The sequence below is a fragment of the Apodemus sylvaticus genome, chromosome 8, assembly GCF_947179515.1.
Source record: "Apodemus sylvaticus chromosome 8, mApoSyl1.1, whole genome shotgun sequence".
NCBI lineage: Eukaryota > Metazoa > Chordata > Mammalia > Rodentia > Muridae > Apodemus > Apodemus sylvaticus.
Window position 1 is genome coordinate 88,382,986 of NC_067479.1, and position 24,295 is coordinate 88,407,280.

Here is a 24,295-nt window from a genome sequence, read left to right on the forward strand (position 1 = left end):
TGTCTGGCTCAGTGGGAGAGGGTATGCCTTGTCCTGCAGTGACTTGAGGTACTGGTGTAAGCTGGTACACAGCAACGATTTTCCTCTACTGACAGACAAACCAGGACAAACCAGAAATGTCTGTGATATAATGTGATTATATATATTTGGAAAAAAAGTTAAAAGTTACCATTCTCCCTACTACTCCTTTAGTTTGGTAAGATGGAGAGGAATTGGAAGTGAACTTTCTATTCTTGTCTTTCCTTAGGTCCACATTGAAACTAAATGAAAGTCGTTATCACTGTCTGAACTACTGAGTATTATCCACTGGTGCTAGCATAGTAGTGTGCCTGTGACAAACTCTGCCTTCCTGGAGTGATGCTGCCCAAACTGGAAGTGTCATGTTCTGAGGGCAACCCCACGGATCCCTTCAAGGGGCAAGACAGAAGTCATCAGGGACATCATCCTTCCTTGGTCAGAGATCAAATCAAGTTGATCCATTGGAAACTAGTGGGCTATTTAACCATACCTGATAGCCCCACCTCCACCTCTCAGAGATCAGAAGAGGGTGGAGTTCAAGCATCTCATTAGTGATGGATACCTTGGTAGACTTCCTGGCAAACTCCTGGTCCCAGATTGAATAGACTGGTATAGACAAACAACTGCTGCTCTCAAGAGAATTTAGGGGTGTTGCAGGATTTTCCCTAATTTTATTAGTGCAGAGGAGGTCTGTGATTGGACGGGGAAAAGGGGGCAGAACTAAGTGTTGCAAAGAAAGGGAACGTCCCAGAGGGTAGAGAGCCACGGCCCCACACGCGCACCCACATGGTGTTCTAGGCACAAGTATCTATGAGTTCACAAGGTTAGAAATAATGGGATAAAGCTTTTATTTATCATCAGTTAGCTCTGAAATTACTGTATTGGCATCTTGTAAATTGTGATTTTTTTATTGATATATAAATCTGATTGGTTAATTAGGCTTTGATTTGACCGGGTAATTAGGTGTTGAGATGGCTGACTGTGGGCCTTCCATGGAAGTGAGAGGTACTCAGGACCCCTGTTGGAGAGATGGTCTGGCAGGGACTGGAGAGTTGGGAGGTTGTTTTTTAATGTTTTCAGCAATACAGGGGAACCACTCCTCCTGTTAATGTCGTTCCACAGTCTTTACTTGGGAGCCACAGGCTAGAGTCCTTGAAAGTGACTCACTTTACTAGGAAACTCAGCTTGCCTCTCATTTTAAGGCATTAATAGTCACATGGACAGTGACTCACCAGAGCCTAGCCACCCACACTGGACCTCATCTTGGTATGTGCTTTCCCAGTATGCTTTGAACCTGGTGGTCTTGTTTCTACAGCTTCTGTCTCAAAGTACAATAACAACGAACACTTAGCATCTCTCGGAACAAATAAATAAAGGTAATGTATTTACATTAGTACATCAGTGGAAAATCTGGCATAACTGAGCAATGGGAAACTAGAACTCTGTCCTAGCCTCTGCGGGTCCAGGCCTGGCTCACAGGTAGGTGTGGGCACACCTTACGATCCTCTGTACAAACAGTGGCATGACATGGGTCGTGAGCTGGCTGAGCAGCAGCGTTGAGGCCCCTCAGTGAAGAGAATCCCAGTTCCCCATCTTAGGAGCTCCTGCGGGGCATGGGCTTTGTCTGATCATGGTAAGTTCAGGCAGACATCTGTCCAAGTAACACAAAGTTCTTTCATTCAGCAGCACATAGAACAAGGAGCCAAGGTCAGGAATGATGACCTCTTGCCATAAACTATGTGACAAGAGGGATGTGGAATTCATGTGTGTCAAATATCAGGGGCCTCCTGGGTGGTTTTGGGTCCCTGTTGGCTTTGTGTAACAGCTTGAAGAGACCAGTTCCGATGTTCATTGGAATTCCCATGATGATGCACTCAGACACACCTGGAACCAACCAGAACCTTGATTAGAGAAAGGATTCACAGAGTGGAGAAGATATTATTGATTTAGGATTGTAAATTTGAGATTTAAAGTGCAGCTCTACCATATATCACCTGCCTATATCCTGGTCATCATTTTCCTTCCCATGTATATATACAAGGGCAAAGGCTGAGGAGCCCTGTCCCCAGAAGGACAGTGCCTACCACAGTCCAATAGGTCACTGGAAACCAATTCAGCTCAGCCATTTCTGAAACATGAGTCAAAAAGCAGTAGATAAATAGTCTTTGGGAAATAGCTAGACAGCAGGAAACCTGCACATGAACAGGAGATGATGAGTTTGTCACTTGTCTTCCTTAACCTAGCCTGGAAGAAAGGATGAGAACAGTTGAAGGCCTCCACTGACTCAGAGAAGGGATGGGTGCAGAATTCCCCTCTTGGCTTCACTTCAAGTCTCTCTTTTCCTTTTTTTGGTTTTTCAAGGCAAAGTTTCTCTGCTTAGCCCTGGAATCCCTGGAACTCACTCTGTGGACCAGCCTGGCCTCAAACTCAAGAGACCTGCCTGCTTCTGCCTTCACAGTGCTTGAGATTATAGGTATACAACACCACTGGGCAGCTTTAGTTAGTTTTAAAAACTCTAAGGATAGGCTCTATACATGTCTCTGATTCTCCAGGAAGCAAGCAAGAGGTAGATGCATTTCAGGTTGATGCCACAGACAACTACAGAACCAGAGAGGCAAAGAGCCAACCTAAGCCCCACTATCCAGGGACAGCTACTGTTGGGCTAGAGCGCTCCAGGCATATAGACGGTGTGTGTGTGTGTGTGTGTGTGTGTGTGTGTGTGTGTAATTTCCAAGTAGGATGGGGGACAGAGGCTGTGCTAAGGCTGCATGTGCTCGATGGTGAAGCATCAGAAAGTGGGTGTGTACAGCTTGAGCAATGACCCCAGTCTCCTGTATCAGGTGGGAGCTAGGTCTCAGTCCCAGTATCGCAGAGCTCTACTCTGGCTTGTGCCTGGCCTTCTCCTACGTTAAGCCTCCTCACTTTTCTTTCATTTCCCCTTGGTGTTTTTAGACCGGTTCTCACTGCAGAGCCTGAACTCACTGTGTAGAACAGGCTGGCATGGAACTCACAGGTTTCTGCTCGCCTCTGCCTCTTTAGTCCTGGATTAGAGATGTGCACCACCTGGCCTGGCTTTCCAGTCATCCCCACACCTTCCCACCCCTCCCTCCACCTTGTGTCTCTCCTCCTTTCTGTGGTACTTGACTTTTGAAATGATGATCAATGGCTCACCAGGAGGCAGGAGCACAGGCCGTCTCTTCTACTCCTGGTGGTACTGAGACTACCCACTGCCTGTCAATCCTCAACAACACACAGGCTGCTAGGCAATGGGTCCAAGTACAGCTTCAAGCATTCAGGATCCATATATTATTCTCTTGGAACTCAAAAACTATCTGCACTGAAAGTAGCTCAGACTCAGTAGGAGGACAGGGTGCCTCAGCTGGGTTCTAGAGACAATAGATCCATTCAAACTTACCGCATACAGAGTCTTTCTGCCCAAAGTAGGCAGCATCAAAGAGATGGTCAGCTGTCTTCTCAAAGGAGGCCAGCATCAACACGCTCTCCTTCATCTTGGCCAGGCCAAACCTGGTTATACCCAGGACTTCACCCTGTGTGAGAGATTGTGAGAGGGGAACAGAGCCACTCCCTAAAGTTCCATACCAAAGCAATAGACAATATCCCAATACCAGAAACACCAAAACCAGCCATGCAGCTATTCAAGGAATAGAAGTAGCAATCTGGGTTTTTGCCCAAAAACCAGATGGGGATGGAGGTAGCTTCTTCCTTCTTAAGAAGCTAGTACTAGAAACAATGTAGGTACTTCCAGTTAAGAAAAAGTACCAAACATACACAAGACTGGTGCTGTTGACATCTTAGGATGGGAGGGAGTGCTTCAGGGACCCTCATGTGAGGATTTACATTTTTGATGGGCACAGGGAAAGACAATCTCCAATGGTATAAACACTGGTGCGGTGCCCATGCTCTTGTAACTGACCCCTCCCTCACCCTGTCCCTCTAAGCAGCCATACTTAACTGGGTCTTTAAAATGGGGGGGGGGGCATGAAAATAAGAAGGATGAGCTGGGAAGAGGAAGGGGATGAGGAGTGAGTCAGTAAGGCACGGAAATGGAGGAGACTCCAACAAAACCACATCATCCACATACACAAAATTGCCAGAGTAAAATCCCGTGGAATGCACAATTAACATATGCTAATGAAACCGTTTAAACTGCCTGGCCTGGTGGTGCACGCCTTCAATGCCAGCACTCAGGAGGCAGAGGCAGGTGGATCTCTGAGTTCCAGGCCAGGATTCATCTACAAAACCATTCCAGGACAGCCAGAGCTATCTACAAAAACCCTCTCTTGAAAAACCAAAAAGAAAAATAAAAAGGCATTAAAAATCAAAAAGGTCAATGTCTTGTGAGGAACAGTACCCAAGGTTGAACTCTGACCTCCAAACATGAAGAAATACCCACGTGATTACACACCCACATGTACATACAACACAAAAATAGAACAAAACTGCCTGGCAGACACTGAACTAGCACATGCATCCAAACAATACAAGAAGGCACACCTGAGACACCCTCTCCTTTAGGGATGCTGTTGTCACAGAAGCCAGGGACTCAGGGTATTTATCATGACTGTACTCCCCATCTATGACTTACACCTGTGGTTCCTAAAAGCCCTCTACTACAGTAGCAGCTTATGAGAAAACTGATGTACTACAGTAAGAAGAATCAAACACCCTCAGCAGCCCCTCCTACACTCGTACTTGAGAGCAGGTTTCTCCCTCTCCCTCTGTGTGTGTGTGTGTGTTTTGATACTTCAAGCACAAGACCAATGCATGCAAGGCAGACCATCCCCAGCCCTACTCTCTGCAAACAGCTAAATAATCAGCACAAGGCATGCTTTAGGGAAAAACACCCCAAGTCACCTAGTTTTGGTAATGGTCAATTTTCCTATACAATAAGACTCAGGACACGGAAAAAGGCCACGTTCAAACACTTCTCTTCCAAACACTACCTGTGTTGAAATTCTGTCCCTGGGAATTTACCAGAACACCTGGCCCCATTCCCACACTTAAGGCTTCTTGGTGGTGGCACCTTACTTCCTGTCCAGGTCAGTCCTCATACCAGGGTGCTTCACATGCCATACAAGCTCTCTGGCTCTGTTGCTAGACAGTAGATGTCACGACCCCTGTCCCCTACAGGGGGTCAGGAGCTGGAGCCTCCCTTCTCTCCCACCTTGTAGGTCATCAGGTCAGAGAGCAGCATCACGTGCCTCCTGTCGATGCTCATGCCGTGGTTGACCATCGTGTACTGGATCTCGTTGATGATAGTTGTCCGGGCAGCCTCAATGCCCAGGGTTTTTTCCACCTAAGCAAAGCTCAATGTGAGCAGAGGCAGCACCACAGGAGCCACCCCACTCCTACTGCTTCTGCTGCCTCACAAGCACAAAGCAAATCCTGCCCTATTTCCCACAAAAGATGGTTGTGCTATGGTTGGGAGAAGAGAGAAATGTCAGGTCAGGTAACTGCTGGGCATGGGCCAAGGGTCCAAAGGAGAGGGTACCTCATAGGTGTTGTTAGAAGTGGTTCGGGTGCCCTTCACACCATGGGTGGCCATGACTGCCCGCAGGTTGTCGCCTTCTACAAGAAGCTTGAACTTCTCCTTCCCACTCTGCTCGTCGATGTGGATGACGGCTCTCGACACTTCTGGGATGCCCTGCACCACCACCTGCATTCCACACAGAAAGTTCAAGATGCAGCAACCCCTTGGCCCCACCCGAGAGCCTCAGAAACAGGGTAGAGGAATAGGCTGACTCATGCCATTCTTGGCCATCCCCACTTCCACGTGTGTAACCCAGGGGGACTATGGACTGTCTGCGGGTAGGGGAAGACAGTCCAGGGGACTGTGCCCCAACCTCCATTCAGCTTGGCGAGAGCAGAAAGAAGGCTAATAGACAGAGCTTCAGTCACAGAATAAACCAGAAAAGCAGGCTGGGTCAGTAAGAGTCTCCCCCCGAGCCTGACAACCCAAGTCTGGCTCTAAGAACCCAAAGGTAGAGAGAGAGCCAACATGCACACCACACACTCCCACACCTCCAAAACATTTAATAAGAACCAGACTGACCCCTTGGGTATAAGACCATGAAGGACTGGGGTGCAATCCTTGGTCTTATAGTGATCTGCTCCCCAGTTCCACCCCTGGCTGTTCTCCAAGAGAGGATGCTCTGCCTCACCTTGGGTAGATCCTCTTTCAGAAACTGCAGCACATAATACATGGAGCTCTTGCTGTTTTCCCTGGGGGTGACACACACCACGGCCTCTCCATGAACAGCCACATCACCAGGCTTCACTCGGAGCTTGGATGTGCAGATGGAGTACCGCACTGTCTCAGCATTGACCTGCAGGGTGCCAGGGACATCACCAACAGACAGCTGCAGAATTCCATGACAATGGCTTTCATTCCTAATGACATGATGACTCTTTAAGAAGTCTTGGTAGTCAATTTTTGCCACCTCCTCTGACACAGAATTTATTCTTATTTTTACTCATATGTATGTGTGTCTGTCTATGTGAATGTATGTCACCTATGTGTAGATACACATGAACACAAAAAGAGGGGTCAGATCTCTTGGAGCTGGAGTTACAGAAGGTTTAAAGATAATCTATGTGGGTGCTAGAACAGAATATTTGCCTCCTGGAAGAGCAGTAAGAGCTCTTAACTGTTCAGTCTCTCCGAGCCCACAAATGTTATTATGTATTTATGTTCAATACCTATGCTTTATTCATAAACAGGAGATTCTTTTCACAGAAAAAAATGAATGTTTTTCTCATTGAACATTCATGTTCAACTCATGGCAACAAACACAACCCCTGGAGAAAGTTCTGGAGTGTCTGGAGAACAGAGGCCAGGAAGGCTGAGAAGTTTGTTGGTTTTATGCTATACTCCCAGATGAAAATGCATTCTTCATTTTTAAATTTTTTTTCCAATCCCTAGATAAAACCAAGAACCTTATTTATACATAAGAGGCAATTATTCTACTATCAAGCTGCATCAAGGCCTATAAAGCAAGTGCTACCAGAATCACAAGTTACACAAGAAGACAGATTTAGATTTGACTGTCATGTGGGAAAAATTCAAAATTTTTTCAAAGCTAAGAAAGGCTTAACTAGCAGTTGACTCAGCTGACCCCTACAAAGGTTGCTGTCAGTTAACTGTTATCTATCTCCACAAATACTAGTAAGAGAGGCCAGGCTAAGACAGCAACTGAAAACATTGCAAACCAGCCAAGTGCTGTGCTGGGATCCACAGGTGACTACCACAGAACTGGCCAGGCTCCTTCCACAGTACAGAAAGATGGACACAATAAGCTATCCTAACACCAGGTCATAATAAACTGGTAAATGTAGACTGCACCCACGCCAAGTCCAAAGTGTCTTGTGATGACCATGTCTTGTCTGCATCAAGGCCAACTCAGAAGACGTGTCATCGAATGGGGGGACCAACAACAACCAGCAGCCAAAGATCTTTAACTGTTTCTCTGGCTGCCGACTTCTCCCTTGGTTTCTCGGCACCTGTCTCAGCACACACAGGATCACCTCCGCACACGTTAACTCTGACTCACCTCCAGTCTCAGAAGTCGGATCCGTTCCAGGGAGAGCTTGACAAGAATAAAGCAGTCATCAGGAAGAAACACTTCTTCAATATACTCTGAGATCTGCCACGGCACAAGAGCAGCTCCTTACCTCCATTCTCACGGCCCCGTCCCCACCTCAACCCTACACAGGCACACTCTCCACGCGGCCTCAGCTGCAGGCTACAGCCACAGCAGCTGCTCCGCCACATCCTCAACAGCAGAGAGGAGAGGGTGTCTGGTAACATTTCCTGTTATCAAAAGGGATTCCTACCTCCCCCAGCAGGGTTTTCTCAATTCTGCCCTTCACCAGGCGTGCGTAGTCCGCATCGTCATCCTTGTCTAGCTGAGCTGTGATAATGGGAGTGCTGCAAGGAAGAGCAAGGATCAGCACCCAAGGCAGGGACCAGACTGCACAGTGGGTGCTGTAGTGAGTCTGAGCGCCTCTCACAGCCACGAGCACTTTACTAGAACTCACTTCGGGGAGACCCGCAACAAAGGGTCTCTCATTGACCTCTCACTGAGGCTAGCTAGTTTCAGGGGAGCCCGGGTCCCCATTCTATCTGTGACATAACTCAAGAAACTACCTACCACTTAGTTCTTGATCGTCTGCTCTCCAGGGAACCAACTCACTTCCTTTTACCCCTCTCCAATAATACCCCTGCTCCTCTGACCACCACTGTCACCTTCTGTTCTCACAGGGGACAAGTATCCCATCAACATGGGCCCTTGGGACAGATCTGACCAGCCTGCAGGGGGCAAGCAGACTTCCAACCACGCTAGATATCCTATCCACAGTTGCTAGTCTACAACCAGGATATGCTATCTTTAGCTGTTCTTATGTTATTTCTACTGCAAGACTTACAGAATAGACTAACTTTTACCCCTAAAAACATGATGTATCTCTAGTTCTTCTAATCCAAGGTCTCTTGAAAACTTGACTGAATCACTAGGGGCTTACAGAGAATGGCTACAAATCAAGCAGAATAATCAGTCAGCACTTCAGGCATGGAGTTATGGCACCAAAGGAATGAATGTTCACTGGCCTCAATATGGCTAGCTTGTGTAATATTTTCTGTTTCATGTAGGTAGTGGCCATAAAATAAAATGAATTTTGCCTTGAGCAACTTTCTAAAAATCCAAACAATGATCAATACAGCAGACCTGCCCTCCGGACACAAGAAACTGCCCAGTTAATAAATCACAGGCATTCATAAGCACAAGGACCACTGGTCCCAGGAAACAGGCCAGGGCGTGGCTACCTGATGGCCTTGGAAGCGTTGATGATCTCTTTGATCCGAGGCACACCCAGGGTGATGTTCATGGAGGCCACCCCTGCAAAGTGGAAAGTCTTCAGGGTCATCTGGGTCCCCGGCTCACCAATGCTCTGCGCACAGAGTGCACCCACTGCAGAGCCCGGCTCCATCTGTGCTCTAGAAGAAAAGGCACAAAAGCAAATATGACACGACAAAGAAGAGGTATCAACAGTGCTGGGACAGGCTTATGGTTACTTCCCCTTTAAAGAAAATGTAGATTCTGTTGGGTTTAGGATAGAAACAGCAATGGGCCAGTGTTTGTGCCAGAGGAAGGGTTTGGCACAGTCTAGGAACAAGTGTCATCAGAGGAGTGGCAGACAATATGACTAAATTCTGTGTGATCAGCTTGTTCTGTATATAGGGCTGGTGTGCACTATGTGGAATAGTTGGAAGTGGTCTGTTCTTACTGGGTAGTAAACATGGTCAGAGAGCTGGAATCTACAGTACATAATATGAGTTTGCTTACAGGCAAAGGACATTCAGGAAATTCTTTTGTAAGTCCTTTCATGTTTAGGAGCATCCATCCAACTTAAGATCCCACTGGGGAGTCTAGATGAAATGCACAAATTTGCCCAAAGCCTGGTGCTGATGCTGGGCCATGTGCTTGTTAGCTCTCATTATCACCTGACCCAACATAGATTCACGGGGAAGGACAGATTCTCAATGGAGAGCTATCTATATTACACTGACTATGGGCATGTCTGAGGAGGATTTCATAGATTGTTAATTGAGTTGGGAAGACCCACCCTAAGAGGTCAGAATCAGTTCATCGTGTGGGACCTGAAGTGTGGAACAAGAAGGAAGCTACAGCATCAGCAGAGGCAAACAGGCAGCATGGCTGCCCCCTTTCCCTCTGTTCCTGACTGGGTGTGATGCAACAGCCGACTGGGTGCCTGCCTTGATGTCCCCGAACGGATTCTAACCTGGACCTGTGTGCTAAAAATCATTCCTTCTTCCCCTATGTTGCTTTTGGACAAAGTATTTTACCACATCAGCAGAGATGAAACTAGGGCAGCCAGGATTCTGAACCCTGAGAGAAGATCCAAGACATGGGAGTCGCGATTGCACGCCTGGCAGTGCAGGGCAGGTAGCATGCCTACCTCATGTACTTATCCCTACAGGTCTCCAGAAACTTCTCTATTTGGGTAGGGGTGATACGGTCCAACTGGTACAGCACGCGAGGCTGGAAGGGCAAAGGCAAGTGCAGTCAGGACAGCTGCATCTGAAACACTGCAGGGCAGTCAGGACAGCTACATCTGAAACACTGCAGGGCAGTCAGGACAGCTGCATCTGAAACACTGCAGGGCAGTCAGGACAGCTACATCTGAAACACCGCAGGGCAGTCAGGACAGCTGCATCTGAAACACCGCAGGGCAGTCAGGACAGCTGCATCTGAAACACTGCAGCGTAGTCAGGACAAGCTGCATCTGAAACACCGCAGGGCAGTCAGGACAACTATATCTGAAACACCACAGGGCAGTCAGGACAGCTGCATCTGAAACACTGCAGCGTAGTCAGGACAAGCTGCATCTGAAACACCACAGGGCAGTCAGGACAGCTGCATCTGAAACACTGCAGCGTAGTCAGGACAAGCTGCATCTGAAACACCGCAGGGCAGTCAGGACAGCTACATCTGAAACACCACAGGGCAGTCAGGAAAGCTGCATCTGAAACACTGCAGGGCAGTCAGGACAAGCTGCATCTGAAACACTGCAGGGCAGTCAGGACAGCTGCATCTGAAACACTGCAGGGCAGTCAGGACAGCTGCATCTGAAACACTGCAGTGCACTCAGGATAGCTGCATCTGAAACACTGCAGTGCAGTCAGGACAGCTGCATCTGAAACACTGCAGGGCAGTCAGGACAAGCTGCATCTGAAACACTGCAGCGTAGTCAGGACAAGCTGAACCTGGAAAACACCATGTCCTAACAGTCTGGGAAAGCAGTACCTCTGTTGTGCCGTTATCGTTGATCCCATATTTATCTCTGGTTTTCTTAATCTTCTCGGACACTCCTTTAATGAATGTTTTTATTTCCTGAAAGATTATAGAACACATATCAATTTGTATATGATTTTGTATGATTTTCAATGATTTAGACAGCAGAATCACTCTGTAACCCAACAATGGACACAGTGCTCTTTATCTTAGCAATGCTAACTACACAGCATCAAGAGGCTGCAATATAGGCACTGGTTCCCTTACAGAGCATGTCTGTAAGGAGGCTACTGTGCCTTCCATCCTGGGGAAACTAGCTCTCTGCTTAAGAAGTTCGTTAGGCCTTACTATCCAATCTTTCCCCATGAGTTATCCTGCACGCTTATCTCAGCCACATGGCTGTGGGAAGGAGCTTGGCATAGCTCTTGGAGACTCTACAAGGCATTGAGATCCTACACACTCAGAACCCACATGACTCCACAGTGAAGACCTCTTTGGAAGCATTGACAATCACTTTAAACATCACTGCCTCTCTCCTCTGGTCTCTCCGCAGGTCTCATAGCTGCCTGGGCTAGTCAACTCCATCTTTATATTGAGAAGGTGGGAGACATGGAAGGTGACTCTGCAGCTCAGACATCCGTCTAGATAGAACTGATTTCCTTTTAGCGAGAGCTTTATTAAATTGTAATATTTAAAGTCTCGCAATGGGCTGGAGAGAACGCTCAGCACTTAGAAGCACGGGTTACTCTTCCAGGCATCCAGGTTCAATTCCTAGCACTCACATGGAAGCTCATAACCATTTGTAACTCCAGTCCCAAGGGACTTGATGCCCTGTGGTCTGGTCTCCATGGGCACCAGACATACAAGCAGGCAAAATACCCATATACATAAAATAAATGCCTCAAAAACTGATGTTGAAGAAAAACTCATTGCTAGTGAGCTGCCTCAGGGGGAAAAGATGCCTGTCCCAAGCTCAATGGCCTGACTTCTGTCCCCAAGACCATATGGGAAGAAGAGCTGTTGTCCTTGGTCTCCGCTCGCCATGGCATAAGCATGCATGCCACCAAAAATACAAATAAATATAAATGCAGTGATATTGAAAAGGAACAACTCATTCATAAGTCACCTGGAGCTGGTTTGGGACAGTGAGTAACATGAAAGGACGACCTGCGAAAGAAAGGTGGAGCGCCACTGGACAGGGCAGACTTCTCTCTGTGCTGCTCAGGGCAAAAAAAACCCTGTTCACTAGTGACCTTCACACCTTACCATTTGTCTGGCTCAGGGCTGAGACCTAAGGGCCCAGGAGCTGTGACAACTCTTTCAGCAAGGGGAACAGAAACAGGAGAGAGCAAAGAGTCCTGGAGGTTTCCAGCTGTGAGGAGACGGAAACAGACAAGGCAGACAGACACACAATCAGACAGACACACCAAACCACAGCCTACAGGCACTAGAAGAAGCACCTGTCAGCAGCTCCCCATGTAACATGCTCTCAGTGGCTTTGTTGAAAGGACCAAAGGGCTTAGGGGACAGACGCGCACTGGATGTGAAGTTTTTAAAGGGTAGATTCACATGGAAGAAACCAACCTGATATAAGCACCAAGAACTCTGGTAGGTGGGTCTATGCATGCTAGAGGGAAGGCATGTACAGCTCTCAGCAGGCAAATGAACTCACAGGCAACTCGTTAGTCTCACACTCCAGTGTGACAATAGCATTCACACTGAACTCCGGTCAGGGCCAGGAAACAAGGGCCGGCTACTCAGATCTGCCTCAGCTGTAGCTGTGGACCGGGCTCAGTATTACATTTTAGTTCTCTTAGTGCATGTGAGTTCCTCATTATGAGACACTGGACAGAGGGGACATGTTTCGCCATTGTCACAACATCAAGTCTTTAATATGAGCGACACAGTGGACAAGCTGGGCCAGGGCTCACTGAAGAAACTGCTGGCCACAAGGCCACCCATGAAAACTAGTCAAAAGTATAGGAATCGGCCAGAAAAGGAGTCTGTGTTTGCTAGAACTGGGATAGAAGTGTGCTGGCGACAGGTCATCTGCTGACTCCAGGCCACACCAACACAGCTCATAGCCGTTATTTCTCAGTGAAGATCCTTGAGGATGAAGAGAAAGATAACATAGCCACGTGGAAAACAAAACTGCCATTCTAATCTCTAAAAAGCAAAAAAGGAAGATGACTTCTAGGGCAAAATCCACCACAAATGGTACTTGAAAGGGACCTTTCACCTTCGACCCCTCCACACAGGATCAAGGGGAGTGAGGTCCCCCTAGGAGGTCCCCCTCTGGCCCTGATGTACACACAAAACTGGCCTGGGACTCCAGCCCAATGGTGAGCACTGACTGGGGTCTCTCGATCCCTCTGCTTTTGATCCTAGCCATGATTACGGATGAGGAGACGCCGCTGGAGCAGGTTCTCACTGGTCAGAAACAAAAGGCAAACCAATGAAAACCTTCAAGGCACAGCATGGTAATGGCCCCAGGAGACATGGAAGACCACTCAATCGGTTTCTGATCTGTGACAGAGAGCAGCTGCAATCTGCGGCAGATGGCAGTAACTACAGACAGGCCCTCAGAATGGCTGCGCAAAAGGGAAAGTGGACACGGGACTGGTGACAGGGTTACACAGACTAGACCTCTAGGTTCCTTCCCCTAACTTACATTATTCTTCATCTGGCTAGTGAGATACTGTCCAGGACATGACAAACACCCGCAATAAACCCTGGCTTATCCCGTGCATGGGGGGCACTAGGCGGAGCCCTCAGGACTCCAGGCAGAGCGTACCTGCAGGAAGCTGTCTTGGCAGCACAGAAACTCGTTTTTCTTCATGATGGCCTCAGTGGTCAAGGTGAGCTCGTTCTTACTGAGAGCAGGTTCACTCTGACATGGATACACTGCCTGAGTACCAGAAAGACACGGTGTTACATGTGCCTGGTGAGGGGTTGGGAGAGGCCTAGGCAGAGGAATTTCCCAGATATAACTGCAGAGTGAGCTCTTAGCAACCTGCGGCTTTCTTTGCTAACACACTCTGGATTCCACGTCATGGGAAAGTGAACACCAGATAAGCTCTGCCTTCTGTTTTGTCTGTTGAGACAGTGTCCCATGTAGCTCAGGCTGACCTCACGCTCACCATGCAGTGGAAGCTGGTCTCTAATTCCTGATCTTCCCTGCCAAGTGAAAGGATTACAGGAACGCTTTCTCATGCCGTCAGGAAGCCCGCCTTATTTAAAGAGTTCCGCTCTAACTGGTGAGTATGGATCTACTGCTTCCCAACTCAACTTCAGCCCAGATTTGTATTTCCGGTTAAGTCAGGATTTCTCTGTGTAGCTCAGGCTATACTGGAACTTGCTCTGCAGACCAGACTAGCCTCAAACTCAGAGATCTGCCTGCTTCTGCCTCCGAAATGCTGGGATTACTACTGCCTGGTATATTTTATATTCGCAGAAATGTATGTTGCTGTCACCAGGCTTAGTGGCCCACTCTGTAATCTCAGCTACTTAGAAGGCACAGGCAGGTGGATCACAAGTTCTGGATTGCCTAAGCTACAGAACAAATTCAAGTGCAGTTGGCAGCCAAGTACGACTTTACCAGAAAATACAAAGTACAAAAGTAACCAAGGATCAAAGCTGTTGCTCACAGTCCAGCCCTTTCCCAGCATGCTCCCGGCCCTGGCCTCGATGTCAGGACTACAAAAACCACCAGCCAACTAAACATCTCAAGAGGGAAATACTTCAACACACCTTAAGCTCATGGGGTTTCCTCAGAGTTTTACTAATTTTTTGACCCAACTGGTAGCTTGCAACTACTAGTGTAAAAGACACCTCAGTGGAACAACCTTCTGTCAATAAAAGCTGGGTCAAAAGGCATGAAATTGAAATCCAGATCAATCTTGTCCAATGACTCTTCAAAAAGAATGGTTCCAACATTCATTCCTGGCGCTAGAGTATGAGATGAGCCTGCTGCCTAACACCATTCTTTATAAAGCCCGGCTCTAGTTCGCTCCACTAGATGAGAGGAGCTAAGCCTCTTCCCTTGCATCTGATTTGGACTAACAGTCACAAAAATGGAAACAGGGTCACTTGGAGAAAGGTACTAATTTATTCCTTAGGCAGCGGTGACTAAGAGGGAAGCGTGGTACTATGAACAATATCCAGAGAGGACAGAGCCTCCCAGAGTCTGTACCCCCAACTGAGTACTGTAGTCACCTTGATGTTGTCCAGAACCCTTTTAAACTCTAGCGGTTCATCTTTGCCCTCCATGGCGGCGGGATCCAAGCCATCTCCTCCATAGATGAACTGGATGATGTCACCAGTTGAACTCCGCACTGTCAGATCGTACTGGGAGCAGAGGTCTTCTAGGGATTTGACCAGCCTTCTCTACAGGAAGAGAAAGAAGCTCAGCTGCCTGCTGCAGACTGCTTCATAGCACACAATCAGACTTGCCATTCAAAGTTTTAAGGCCACAGGTCATTGATTTACTTGCTTGTTTTTCCTGGTGTTAGAGATCAACCCCGGGGCCTTGTGTGTGCTAGGCAAGCACTCATCCCAGCCCAGGGTTATAAGCACTTCAATTACATCAACGGTGCTTTATCAGAAATCCCTTAAAAGTGCCTCTCTCGCCCAAGAACACCGAGGCGCATGTGCAGTGAAAGGCAGCTTTTGCTCTAACCTGGTCTTCACGGGTTAGCCTCCTGCAACAGAAACCTCAGCAGCCTCAACAGCTCTGCACAATGCTTTCCTGGGCTGCTCTGCCTTCCCGCCAGCTCCCTATGGTACACACTATAGTTTCTCCACACACTCAAGCCACACCTGTAGACCTCAGCCCAGAGACTCGGATGCAAGCTCTGTTTTCAGACAGAGGGGAGGAAGCAGGGCAAGCCTCCGAAGCAAGAGCAGCAACCGTTTTTTCAGCTCTACTTGGGAGGGCCTTCCACCAGAGGGCCTACCGCAGAGAAACAAACTTCCCCTCGCCAGAACCCACTGCTTCTAGATTAACATACTGCTCCGGGAATCCATACTATATATGCTCATACCCTCAGCCACAGTGTGCCATGCAGGAGGAGGAAAAGCATCCACAGTCCACCGTGGTCCACATGACAATCTGAGTTACTATTTTGTTTGTTTCTTTAGTTCTGGAGCACCAACATGTCTAAATCCTTCCCTTCAAATTCAAGACGGTGGTAAACCGCAGATCATGAACAAACACAGGCACACACACACACGTGCGCGCGCACACACACACACACAGACACATACACTCACACAGAGCTGATGCTCTGCAGCTAACGGCACATCCTCACTTACTTACCTGCATGTATCCTGTTTCAGCGGTCTTTACAGCTGTGTCCACCAGACCCTCTCGACCAGCCATTGTGTGGAAGAAAAACTCCGTAGGCGTGAGGCCAGAGTAAAAGCTATTGGCCACAAAGCCTTTGGCAGCAGGGAGCTAAAGTAGGAAAGAAGAAAATCAAATGAGGTTCAAGATCCAAAATTGTAAAATTCACCCACATAAGAAAATGTCCCTGGAGGCTACACACACTCAGACAGTGGCTGTCGATCTGGCAGGTGCTGTGTGCCCTTGCCCGTAGGAGAACCAGTTAGAACTGGCTATCTTTGCTGGAGTGCCAGTGCCTGTGAGTGTCTCAGGAGAGGGAGTGTGAGCTGGAACTGGAGTCCAGTGTCAAGAAACTCAGAGGGTGCCTGACCCATTCATTCCCTGGGAAGTTGCTGCCTTCAAGGCATCCTTATCATTAGCCAGCCCCCTCCACCTCCACACAAGAGCCATATGCAGCTAGAGCCACTAAAAATAGCCTGTTGTAATGGTGGTGAAACTCTCACATAGCAACAGCCACCAAACAAGCACTTCAAGTGTTTGAAGACAGACAAGAAGGGAAGGAACCTCAGCGACACAAATGGCGGAGTTACGCCCTGATAGCTCTGTGTTCCTCAGAGGACAATCTAGACAAACCTTCATTCTTCCACTGCTATTTACCTTTGAATGCTTCTCAAAGTGAGGCAAAGATCTGTTCTCAAAGCCATCTGGAACCCGGGAGCCACTGATGGCTTGTTGTCCCACACAGGCAATCATCTGTGATATGTTAATGAAGGAACCTAGGGTACAAGTCGGAAATGTAAAGTGTACTAGAAAATGTAAAAATGCAAAACAGTAACAGGATAAAACAGAATGGGACTCAGCACAACTCTTATGCTCACAGCCCAAGAGTCCTCAGTGGTGAAGAACAGCTACCGTGATGTAGGTGAAACCAAGGAAAGGGCTCAGAGGCATGTGCACGTGCAGGCTGGAGGGAAGAGCCTTTGGAACCTTTCAGATGGTCACCATACTGGCCTTCAGGACATGGGGTTTGCATACGGAGGAGCACAGGGAGAAGAAATCTGAATGTGTGCAAGAGTAAGAAGCAAGGACAGAGGAGGGGAGGCCCTAGGAGTACACCAGGGGCAGGAAGTAGAACAATGGGTAAAAGGCAGCGGAGGTAGAGAGCTAGAATTGGATTTCATAATAAACAAAAAGGACAGCAATAGAAGCCTCAGGTTCTGAGTTTGAACATGGATTATGAAATCTAATGCTTTTAAGGTTCTGAGTAAATGCGAAGTTGCATTTTGCCACATCTGAGCTAGGGCTATAGCTCAGTAGTAGAGCATTTGCCTAAGATGCACGAGGCCCTGGATTTGATGCTCACCACCACACACACGCACACACACACACACAGAGAGAGAGAGAGAGAGAGAGAGAGAGAGAGAGACAGAGACAGAGAGAGAGAGACAGAGAGAGAGAGAGACAGAGAGAGGAAAAAGACTTAATCTATTAAATCTAAGTCTATCACTAAAAATTCCCAGCTTTCTTAACATCAAATTTAGTCCAAGCACCTCCAATCTGAGGAACCCAGCCATATTACCAACCAGTTTCTCTAAAAGACTTAAACTGGCCTAAATGCAAACAAAGGCTCAGCCATCCATGATTTAGAGATAGACACTTAAAGAAATGAAGAGTCTCTATAAAGTTACAGGCACCAAATATCCGTGTTCTAGAGCCAAGCCCCTGGCAGGCCACCCAAGCAGCCAAGCCCGAGGGCTCAGCTCACCTTTGGAGCCACACAGGGCCATGGTGAGGGGGCTGTTGCTCTTGTCCAGCTCTCGGAGACAGGCACTGCCAGCATGGTCCCGGATCACAGACAGTTCCTTCAGGATCAGAGCCTGGGGAGGGGAACAGGAGAGAAGAAAAGGCAGTCTGTGAGACGCCATACTCTGGCACTCCAGATCACAAAGCTTCAATCTGATATTTACAGAAAACTCAAATGATATCCAATCTCCATCGGTGATGTTTACTGAGCTCTGATAATCAAAAAGCCCAAGTTGCTTTCTTTTAAAGGCCTTTCTTCTGGAGAGTTCTGAAACAGTGTAAACAGCTGTTCATGAAGCAGAATGTGTAATGGTCTTGTGCACTGTTGCCCATGACAGCACCTGGACACGCCACTGTGTGACACATGGCCCTGCAAAGACACATTGGGCATGTGACTCACTCTGCTCGTACAGTCTGCTCTCACCTGTTCTCACCAACCACGTTACCAATGTGCATGAGCAAAGAATGGGACAGATGACTCCAGGAGCCCCTCACCTGTCTGCATGTGACCCACGATTTAAGGTGCCGCTGTCCATCCAGAAGTTCTGCTCCTACTGAGCAATCAGTGATTTGAAGTGTCCCCTTATCTCTCTGTCTAACACTCAGTAAGACTGAAAGTGTGCTGACTCTCAAGGGATTAGTATCAGGGGAGCCCAGCGCTCAGGAGGTCATGGTAGGATTGTGAACCTGAGACTACACAGGCTTATATAGAGAAACCTTGTCTAAAAAACTGTCACAAAAAGAATTCTTCATCTCTCCACCTCCCTTTTAGTCATAGTATTGCTAAAGTTGCACAACCTGGTTTTGAACCCTCCTTAGCAAAATTTTTCTATGATCTGAAGAGAAAACAAAACACTGGCTTTGAGCTGTCTATTTTCCTGCCTCAGCCTCCAGGTGACTGGGATTACAGGTCTGTGCCACCACATCCAGCTTAGAAAATGTAAAGCTTCAGGAGCCTATCTCCCACTACAGTGAGGTAAAGGTATACAGTGCAGGCCACAGAGAAGGCAGGAGAGAGCTATGGCAACACGGACTTGCAAATCAAAGACTCCAGGAGGCTGAGGTCAAAAGAGCTTAAATTAGAAGTCAGCCTGAGTTACAGAGTGAGACGGTCATGAAACAGAACAAAGCAAAGTCTGGTGCCCGCCTCCTGGGGTGCCCGCCTGCTGGGGGTGCCCCACCTGCTGGGGGTGCCCCACCTACTGGGGGTGCCCCACCTACTGGGGGTGTCCGCCTGCTGGGGGTGGCCTGCCTGCTGGCTCCACAGTTCCTCTAGAACTTCAGGCTCCTGGAGGAGAGGGGACAGATGCTGACGCAGCTAGCTCAGCACTCAGCCAAGTGCTTTCACACGTTGAGAGGTGATGGGTTGGGTGTGTAAGACCATCCAGCATGAGTGTTCCCTGTCTGTACCCAAGTCCTGGTAATGATCAACCCCCTGAGCTAAGTTTGGTGTCTGTGGAAGGATGCTGCAAGCAGGGAGGGCAGAGGCACTGGGAGAGCACCACAGCAGCCCCATGAGGCCAAAGGACAGAAACCATGTTTTCATACCAGAGAGCATGGAGCAAAGGCCCTGCCCTGGCAAACAAGAACACAGGCCAGGACTGCGACAGACGGTGTTCCCCTGTTGCTCGGTGTTCCCCTGTTGCTCCTCTGCCGTCTCCTCTTCATGGCTTTTAGCCCACCCCAAGCAGGCAAGCAGGACAACTGACCATGCCAGTCTGAGGGCAGTCTCACCTCGAGTGTCTCCTCGGCGGTGCAGCCTGGCTGCTGCTGCAGCTTGCCTGTGTTCAAGGCTTTAATGTATTCATCGCATTTTTTGTAGCCAGCATTTAGCAGCTCATATTTGGCTTTCAGCAGCCCCTGGCCCGGTGTGACGTCACCAATCCCGATGGAGAACCCACGGTTAGCTGAGGAAGAATTGGCAGGCAGAAGAAGAGTGATAACCACCATCAGTCAAGTTGTCAGGTAGAGCTCATCCTACTGCCTGCTCTCCTCTTCTCGGAGATCACTCTCAAAGAGAGAAAAGGAGGAAGTGCCAGGCTGGGGCTGTAACTCGGGGGAGAGCACTGTGTGAATGTGGTTCTGTCCCAGCAGAGAGAAGAGACAATATAAATGCCATTTCCAGTAGGCTGGGTGGGAAGAGGTGAGTGGTCAGTCCTAGCTGCGTGGGAAAGGAGAGGCCCTACAGACATGGAGATGAACGTGCCAGAAACAGGGTGAATGGCTGCAAAGTCTATATATATAATAAACAGGCTTTGGATGTGTCCCAAAGGGAGATAGCAGGACACATCCTCAGAAAAGGAACAAGGACTCTGAATTTGGGAATATCAGTCATAGCCAGTTATGACAACAAGACACTAGAGAACCAGCTGTGCAATACATAATGGGGAAAACCAAGCCCCCTCCTTGTCCAGCTTCCAAGTCACTATCCCTGGCGAAGACATGTCTTCTGATGTCTCTGAGGAAATCGAGCCTCCCTAGTGAAGCCTGTTATTGATGGGGCTAAGTGGTGGCCCTGTGGGCGCGAGGTGCTAATCACTGACTGGAAATGGAACTGTGGTTTTAATGGGCTTCTAGGTTCCTTGGTTGAGCTAAGAGCCAGCCTTCTCACTGCAGGCCACCACTTATCAACAGAAATGGTGAGAGATGCAAGGAATCAAGATGTCTTCATAGATAATAGAAAAAGGGTATGAAAAGCAGAATTGATGCAGTAAATAGAAATGCAATTAACACAAGGTAAAAAGAGGAACAAATGAAGATAAAATTATCCAAGAAATAATGAAGAAATTTTCAGAATGAAAGGACATTGTTGCAAATTTATAGGAATTGACTGAGTGATTAGCACAAGAAATGAAAAAGCCAACAGGGCTTACCACTGTTAACTTTTCCAACAAGAATAAACACAAGATAAAACACACCTGCATGCTCACACATACACACATACACAGAATCATTCAAAACATCATGGAAATAAAAATGGCCACACCCGGGTTGGAAAGATGGCTCAGAAGTTAAGAGCACTGACTGCTCTTCCAGAGGATTTGGATTCAATTTCTAGCAACCACATGGCAGTTGCCTCTAACTCCAGTTCTAGGGTTTTGGTCACCCTCACACAGATATATATCCAGGTAAATATAAATAAATTTAAAAAAAAAAGGCCACACCCTTTCGATTATACCTCTAGAAGCTACAGCACAGCAGAACAACACTGAAGGGATTCTGAGACAAAGTATCCGGTCTAGAATTTTTCATCCAGGCAGAATTAGTCAAGTGTGAGTAGAATTTAGATTTTATGGTTGGCAAGATGGCTCAGTGGATAAAGGTGTTACACACACACACACACACACACACACACACACACACACATACACACACACCAATGAAACTCAATTTTGGGACACATGCAAAAAATCACTTGAAAAACTATGAAAAACCAAAAGCACTCGATATACATACATACATACATAGATACATATATATATATATATATATATATGTATGTATGTATATATATATATATATGTATATATATATGTACACATACATACATATATATTTATTTTACCCCCTCAAAGTATGAGTGAGCGAAAGATAGAGCCTCGGGAGCACAGTGGGGCTGGTACTGACTCCTCTGGTTGGGATGTAAGGGAAGCCCAGAGCTACAGACCTTTCCCGAGGACCTGGCAAGCATCCCACAAGATGCTGACTTATAGGTAACAGGAAGCTACTGCAAGTTCTGATTAGAAAAAAAAAAGAAAGTCACATTTACATCTCCTACTTGGCAGCCCTGGGTCGACCTCACTGATACACGTACAAATGACTTGGCATTTGTCTTGTGTGGGCGTGGGAAGGAAGCAGGAGAAGAACACACGACACACTCAGCCTTTCCCTACTGAAGCATTAACATGAAACACAAAGCCACTGAGACACTCACACAGGTAGACAGGAGCCAGCCGGGCAAGCCGAGACATGGCGTCAGCAGCCTCATTCTGCCCCCAGTCTCGCAGCAAGATGTAGAAGATGTTGTTCTTGGACCCTGAGCCCAGGGTCCCTTTGTCCATGCTGCCGCACATCAACTCGCTGTTCTGGATGGTGACATCTGGAAGGGTGATACTGGCAATGCATTTAAGTGAACAATTATCTGGTCAAGAATGTTTACATCCTGAAAATTCAAAGTACAGTCAAAGAATTTCTCCTTCAAAATTTGTTTTCTGATAAGGCAACAAATATGAGAAGAACCAGTATCCCTGCAAACACCAGACACAGTAGAAGTTCTGACTTTCTGAGAACTCATTAGGGCATCCTGGAGATTCACATAGTTAGTCCCAAAGCCCTGCTGGTCACGCTCATTCTGACCTTCCCTGTGCCAGGGACTACTTCCCAGTAAGCCGGGGAGAGCTATCAAGATTGTGCCGGAGAGTAACCACTGGATGCTGGCTGTGAGCCTCACTTGGAGTCACTGGTTTTATTAAAGAGACTCAAATGAACTGCATTTAAACCCTCTTTCTGCTATACTGAATCTTCATGTTAGCAAGACTTCTTTCCGACCAAGTAAAATCAGTTAAAAAAACCAAACAAACAACCCATCAGTCTTGAAGAGGGGTATAGTTCTGTAATAGGCCCTGAATCCAGTCCTTACCACTGAAACAGACCAAGGTAGGACTGCTCACCACTGAAGTGCAGCCAGCACTCTTTTCTTTTCTTTTTCTTTTTTTTTTTTTTTGGTTTTTTGAGCCAGGGTTTCTCTGTGTAGTCCTGGCTGTCCTGGAACTCACTCTGTAGACCAGGCTGGCCTCGAACTCAGAAATCTGCCTGCCTCTGCCTCCCAAGTGCTGGGATTACAGGCATGAGCCACCACGCCTGGCTGCAGCCAGCACTCTTGAAGTGAGGCAGAAAGATGCTGCTAGCTCCATGCTGGCTTGGGCTATAATGTGGGACTTTACCTCCATTAAAAAACTCCCCTAGTAGTTGTGCTGTTAGACAATGAACACATTGTCTAAAAGGCATATATAATAATAACAATAATTATGACAATATCTTATAAACCTTAAACCTTTGATGTTCACCTTCTCCCCACCCCCCAGAAAAGAAAAAAAAAAAAACTGTACTAACAAAACCATTCAAAAGGACCACGCTGACCACCGGATCTCTGCCATCTAGAGGAATGGAGACTGACATTTTCCTAAAGAAAACCCTTTCTCCTGAGCCTTTTTAGATACAATGGAGGTGGTCTGAGAGGGTGCCGCCTGCTTGCTCCTCCCACCCCTCCCGTCCTCCCACTCACAGGAATCGTTGCTGCAGAGGTCCTCCCCCTTGCCACAGTACTGCTTGCCCTTGGTTCGGAGGTTGGCCCTCACTGGATTGTCATCACTAGGTCTGAGGATGACACTGAAGATCTGCTTTCCGGTCCACAGGGTGACAGGCTAGAGGAACAGAGGGGCAGATGAGGCCTGCTCTGCTCTCAGCACAGCCCACTTCAGGAAGCAAGAGGGTACAGTGGGGACAGGCAAGGCCAGCAGCAGCACAGTCTCTCCGCTTCACCCCCAACCCACTCGGACCCCAACACACCTTTAGTATTGTAGGGGGTGGGAGGCGCAATTTAATTTTTTCATCTTTGCCAACCAGTATTGAAGCAATGATCTGGCAAGCCTTGGCTCGATCAAAGAAAGTGTCCTTGAGGGTGAGGAGGTAGGCACCTGAGAAGGTAAAGAACCAGCACAAAAGAAAAGGAACCATAGTGGGGAACATACACGGTTTTAACCTTCAAGTCTGTTTCCCAGAGATTTAAAACAGAGGTGCTGACTGAGCCCCTGACAGAGGTGCTGACTGAGCCCCTGACAGAGGTGCTGACTGAGCCCCTGACAGAGGTGCTGACTGAGCCCCTGACAGAGGTGCTGACTGAGCCCCTGACAGAGGTGCTGACTGAGCCCCTGACAGAGGTGCTGACTGAGCCCCTGACAGAGGTGCTGACTGTGCCCCTGACAGAGGTGCTGACTGAGCCCCTGACAGAGGTGATGACTGAGCCCCTGACAGAGGTGCTGACTGTGCCCCTGACAGAGGTGCTGACTGTGCCCCTGACAGAGGTGCTGACTGAGCCCCTGACAGAGGTGCTGACTGAGCCCCTGACAGAGGTGCTGACTGAGCCCCTGACAGAGGTGCTGACTGAGCCCCTGACAGAGGTGCTGACTGAGCCCCTGACAGAGGTGCTGACTGAGCCCCTGACAGAGGTGCTGACTGAGCCCCTGACTCTACTCCGAAGTTAGTAAAGCGGCTTCGTTTCATCCCCTGCCTCTATTCA

At 48.0% G+C, this 24,295-nt stretch overlaps 1 protein-coding gene across 2 annotated transcripts in view; it reads right to left on the bottom strand.

The window, feature by feature from the left end:
* Positions 1-842: 842 nt before the first annotated feature.
* Positions 843-24,295, bottom strand: part of Polr3a (RNA polymerase III subunit A) — a 38,106-nt gene continuing 14,653 nt past the window's right edge. The window contains exons 13-31 of one of the 2 annotated variants that reach the window (XM_052189885.1): positions 23,566-23,693; positions 23,282-23,420; positions 21,932-22,096; positions 19,732-19,904; positions 17,960-18,071; positions 16,852-16,970; positions 16,168-16,305; positions 15,066-15,236; positions 13,645-13,758; positions 10,863-10,949; positions 10,015-10,097; positions 8,861-9,031; positions 7,873-7,966; positions 7,590-7,682; positions 6,201-6,365; positions 5,531-5,695; positions 5,204-5,335; positions 3,434-3,566; positions 843-1,902 (exon numbers count right to left, since the gene is read on the bottom strand). In XM_052189885.1, the coding sequence (XP_052045845.1) occupies positions 1,754-1,902; positions 3,434-3,566; positions 5,204-5,335; positions 5,531-5,695; positions 6,201-6,365; positions 7,590-7,682; positions 7,873-7,966; positions 8,861-9,031; positions 10,015-10,097; positions 10,863-10,949; positions 13,645-13,758; positions 15,066-15,236; positions 16,168-16,305; positions 16,852-16,970; positions 17,960-18,071; positions 19,732-19,904; positions 21,932-22,096; positions 23,282-23,420; positions 23,566-23,693 (2,531 nt within the window). In that variant the 3' untranslated portion in view covers positions 843-1,753. Of the gene's footprint in view, positions 1,903-3,433; positions 3,567-5,203; positions 5,336-5,530; positions 5,696-6,200; positions 6,430-7,589; positions 7,683-7,872; positions 7,967-8,860; positions 9,032-10,014; positions 10,098-10,862; positions 10,950-13,644; positions 13,759-15,065; positions 15,237-16,167; positions 16,306-16,851; positions 16,971-17,959; positions 18,072-19,731; positions 19,905-21,931; positions 22,097-23,281; positions 23,421-23,565; positions 23,694-24,295 lie in introns of those variants that run through there. The other variant, XM_052189886.1, reaches the window with a different exon arrangement.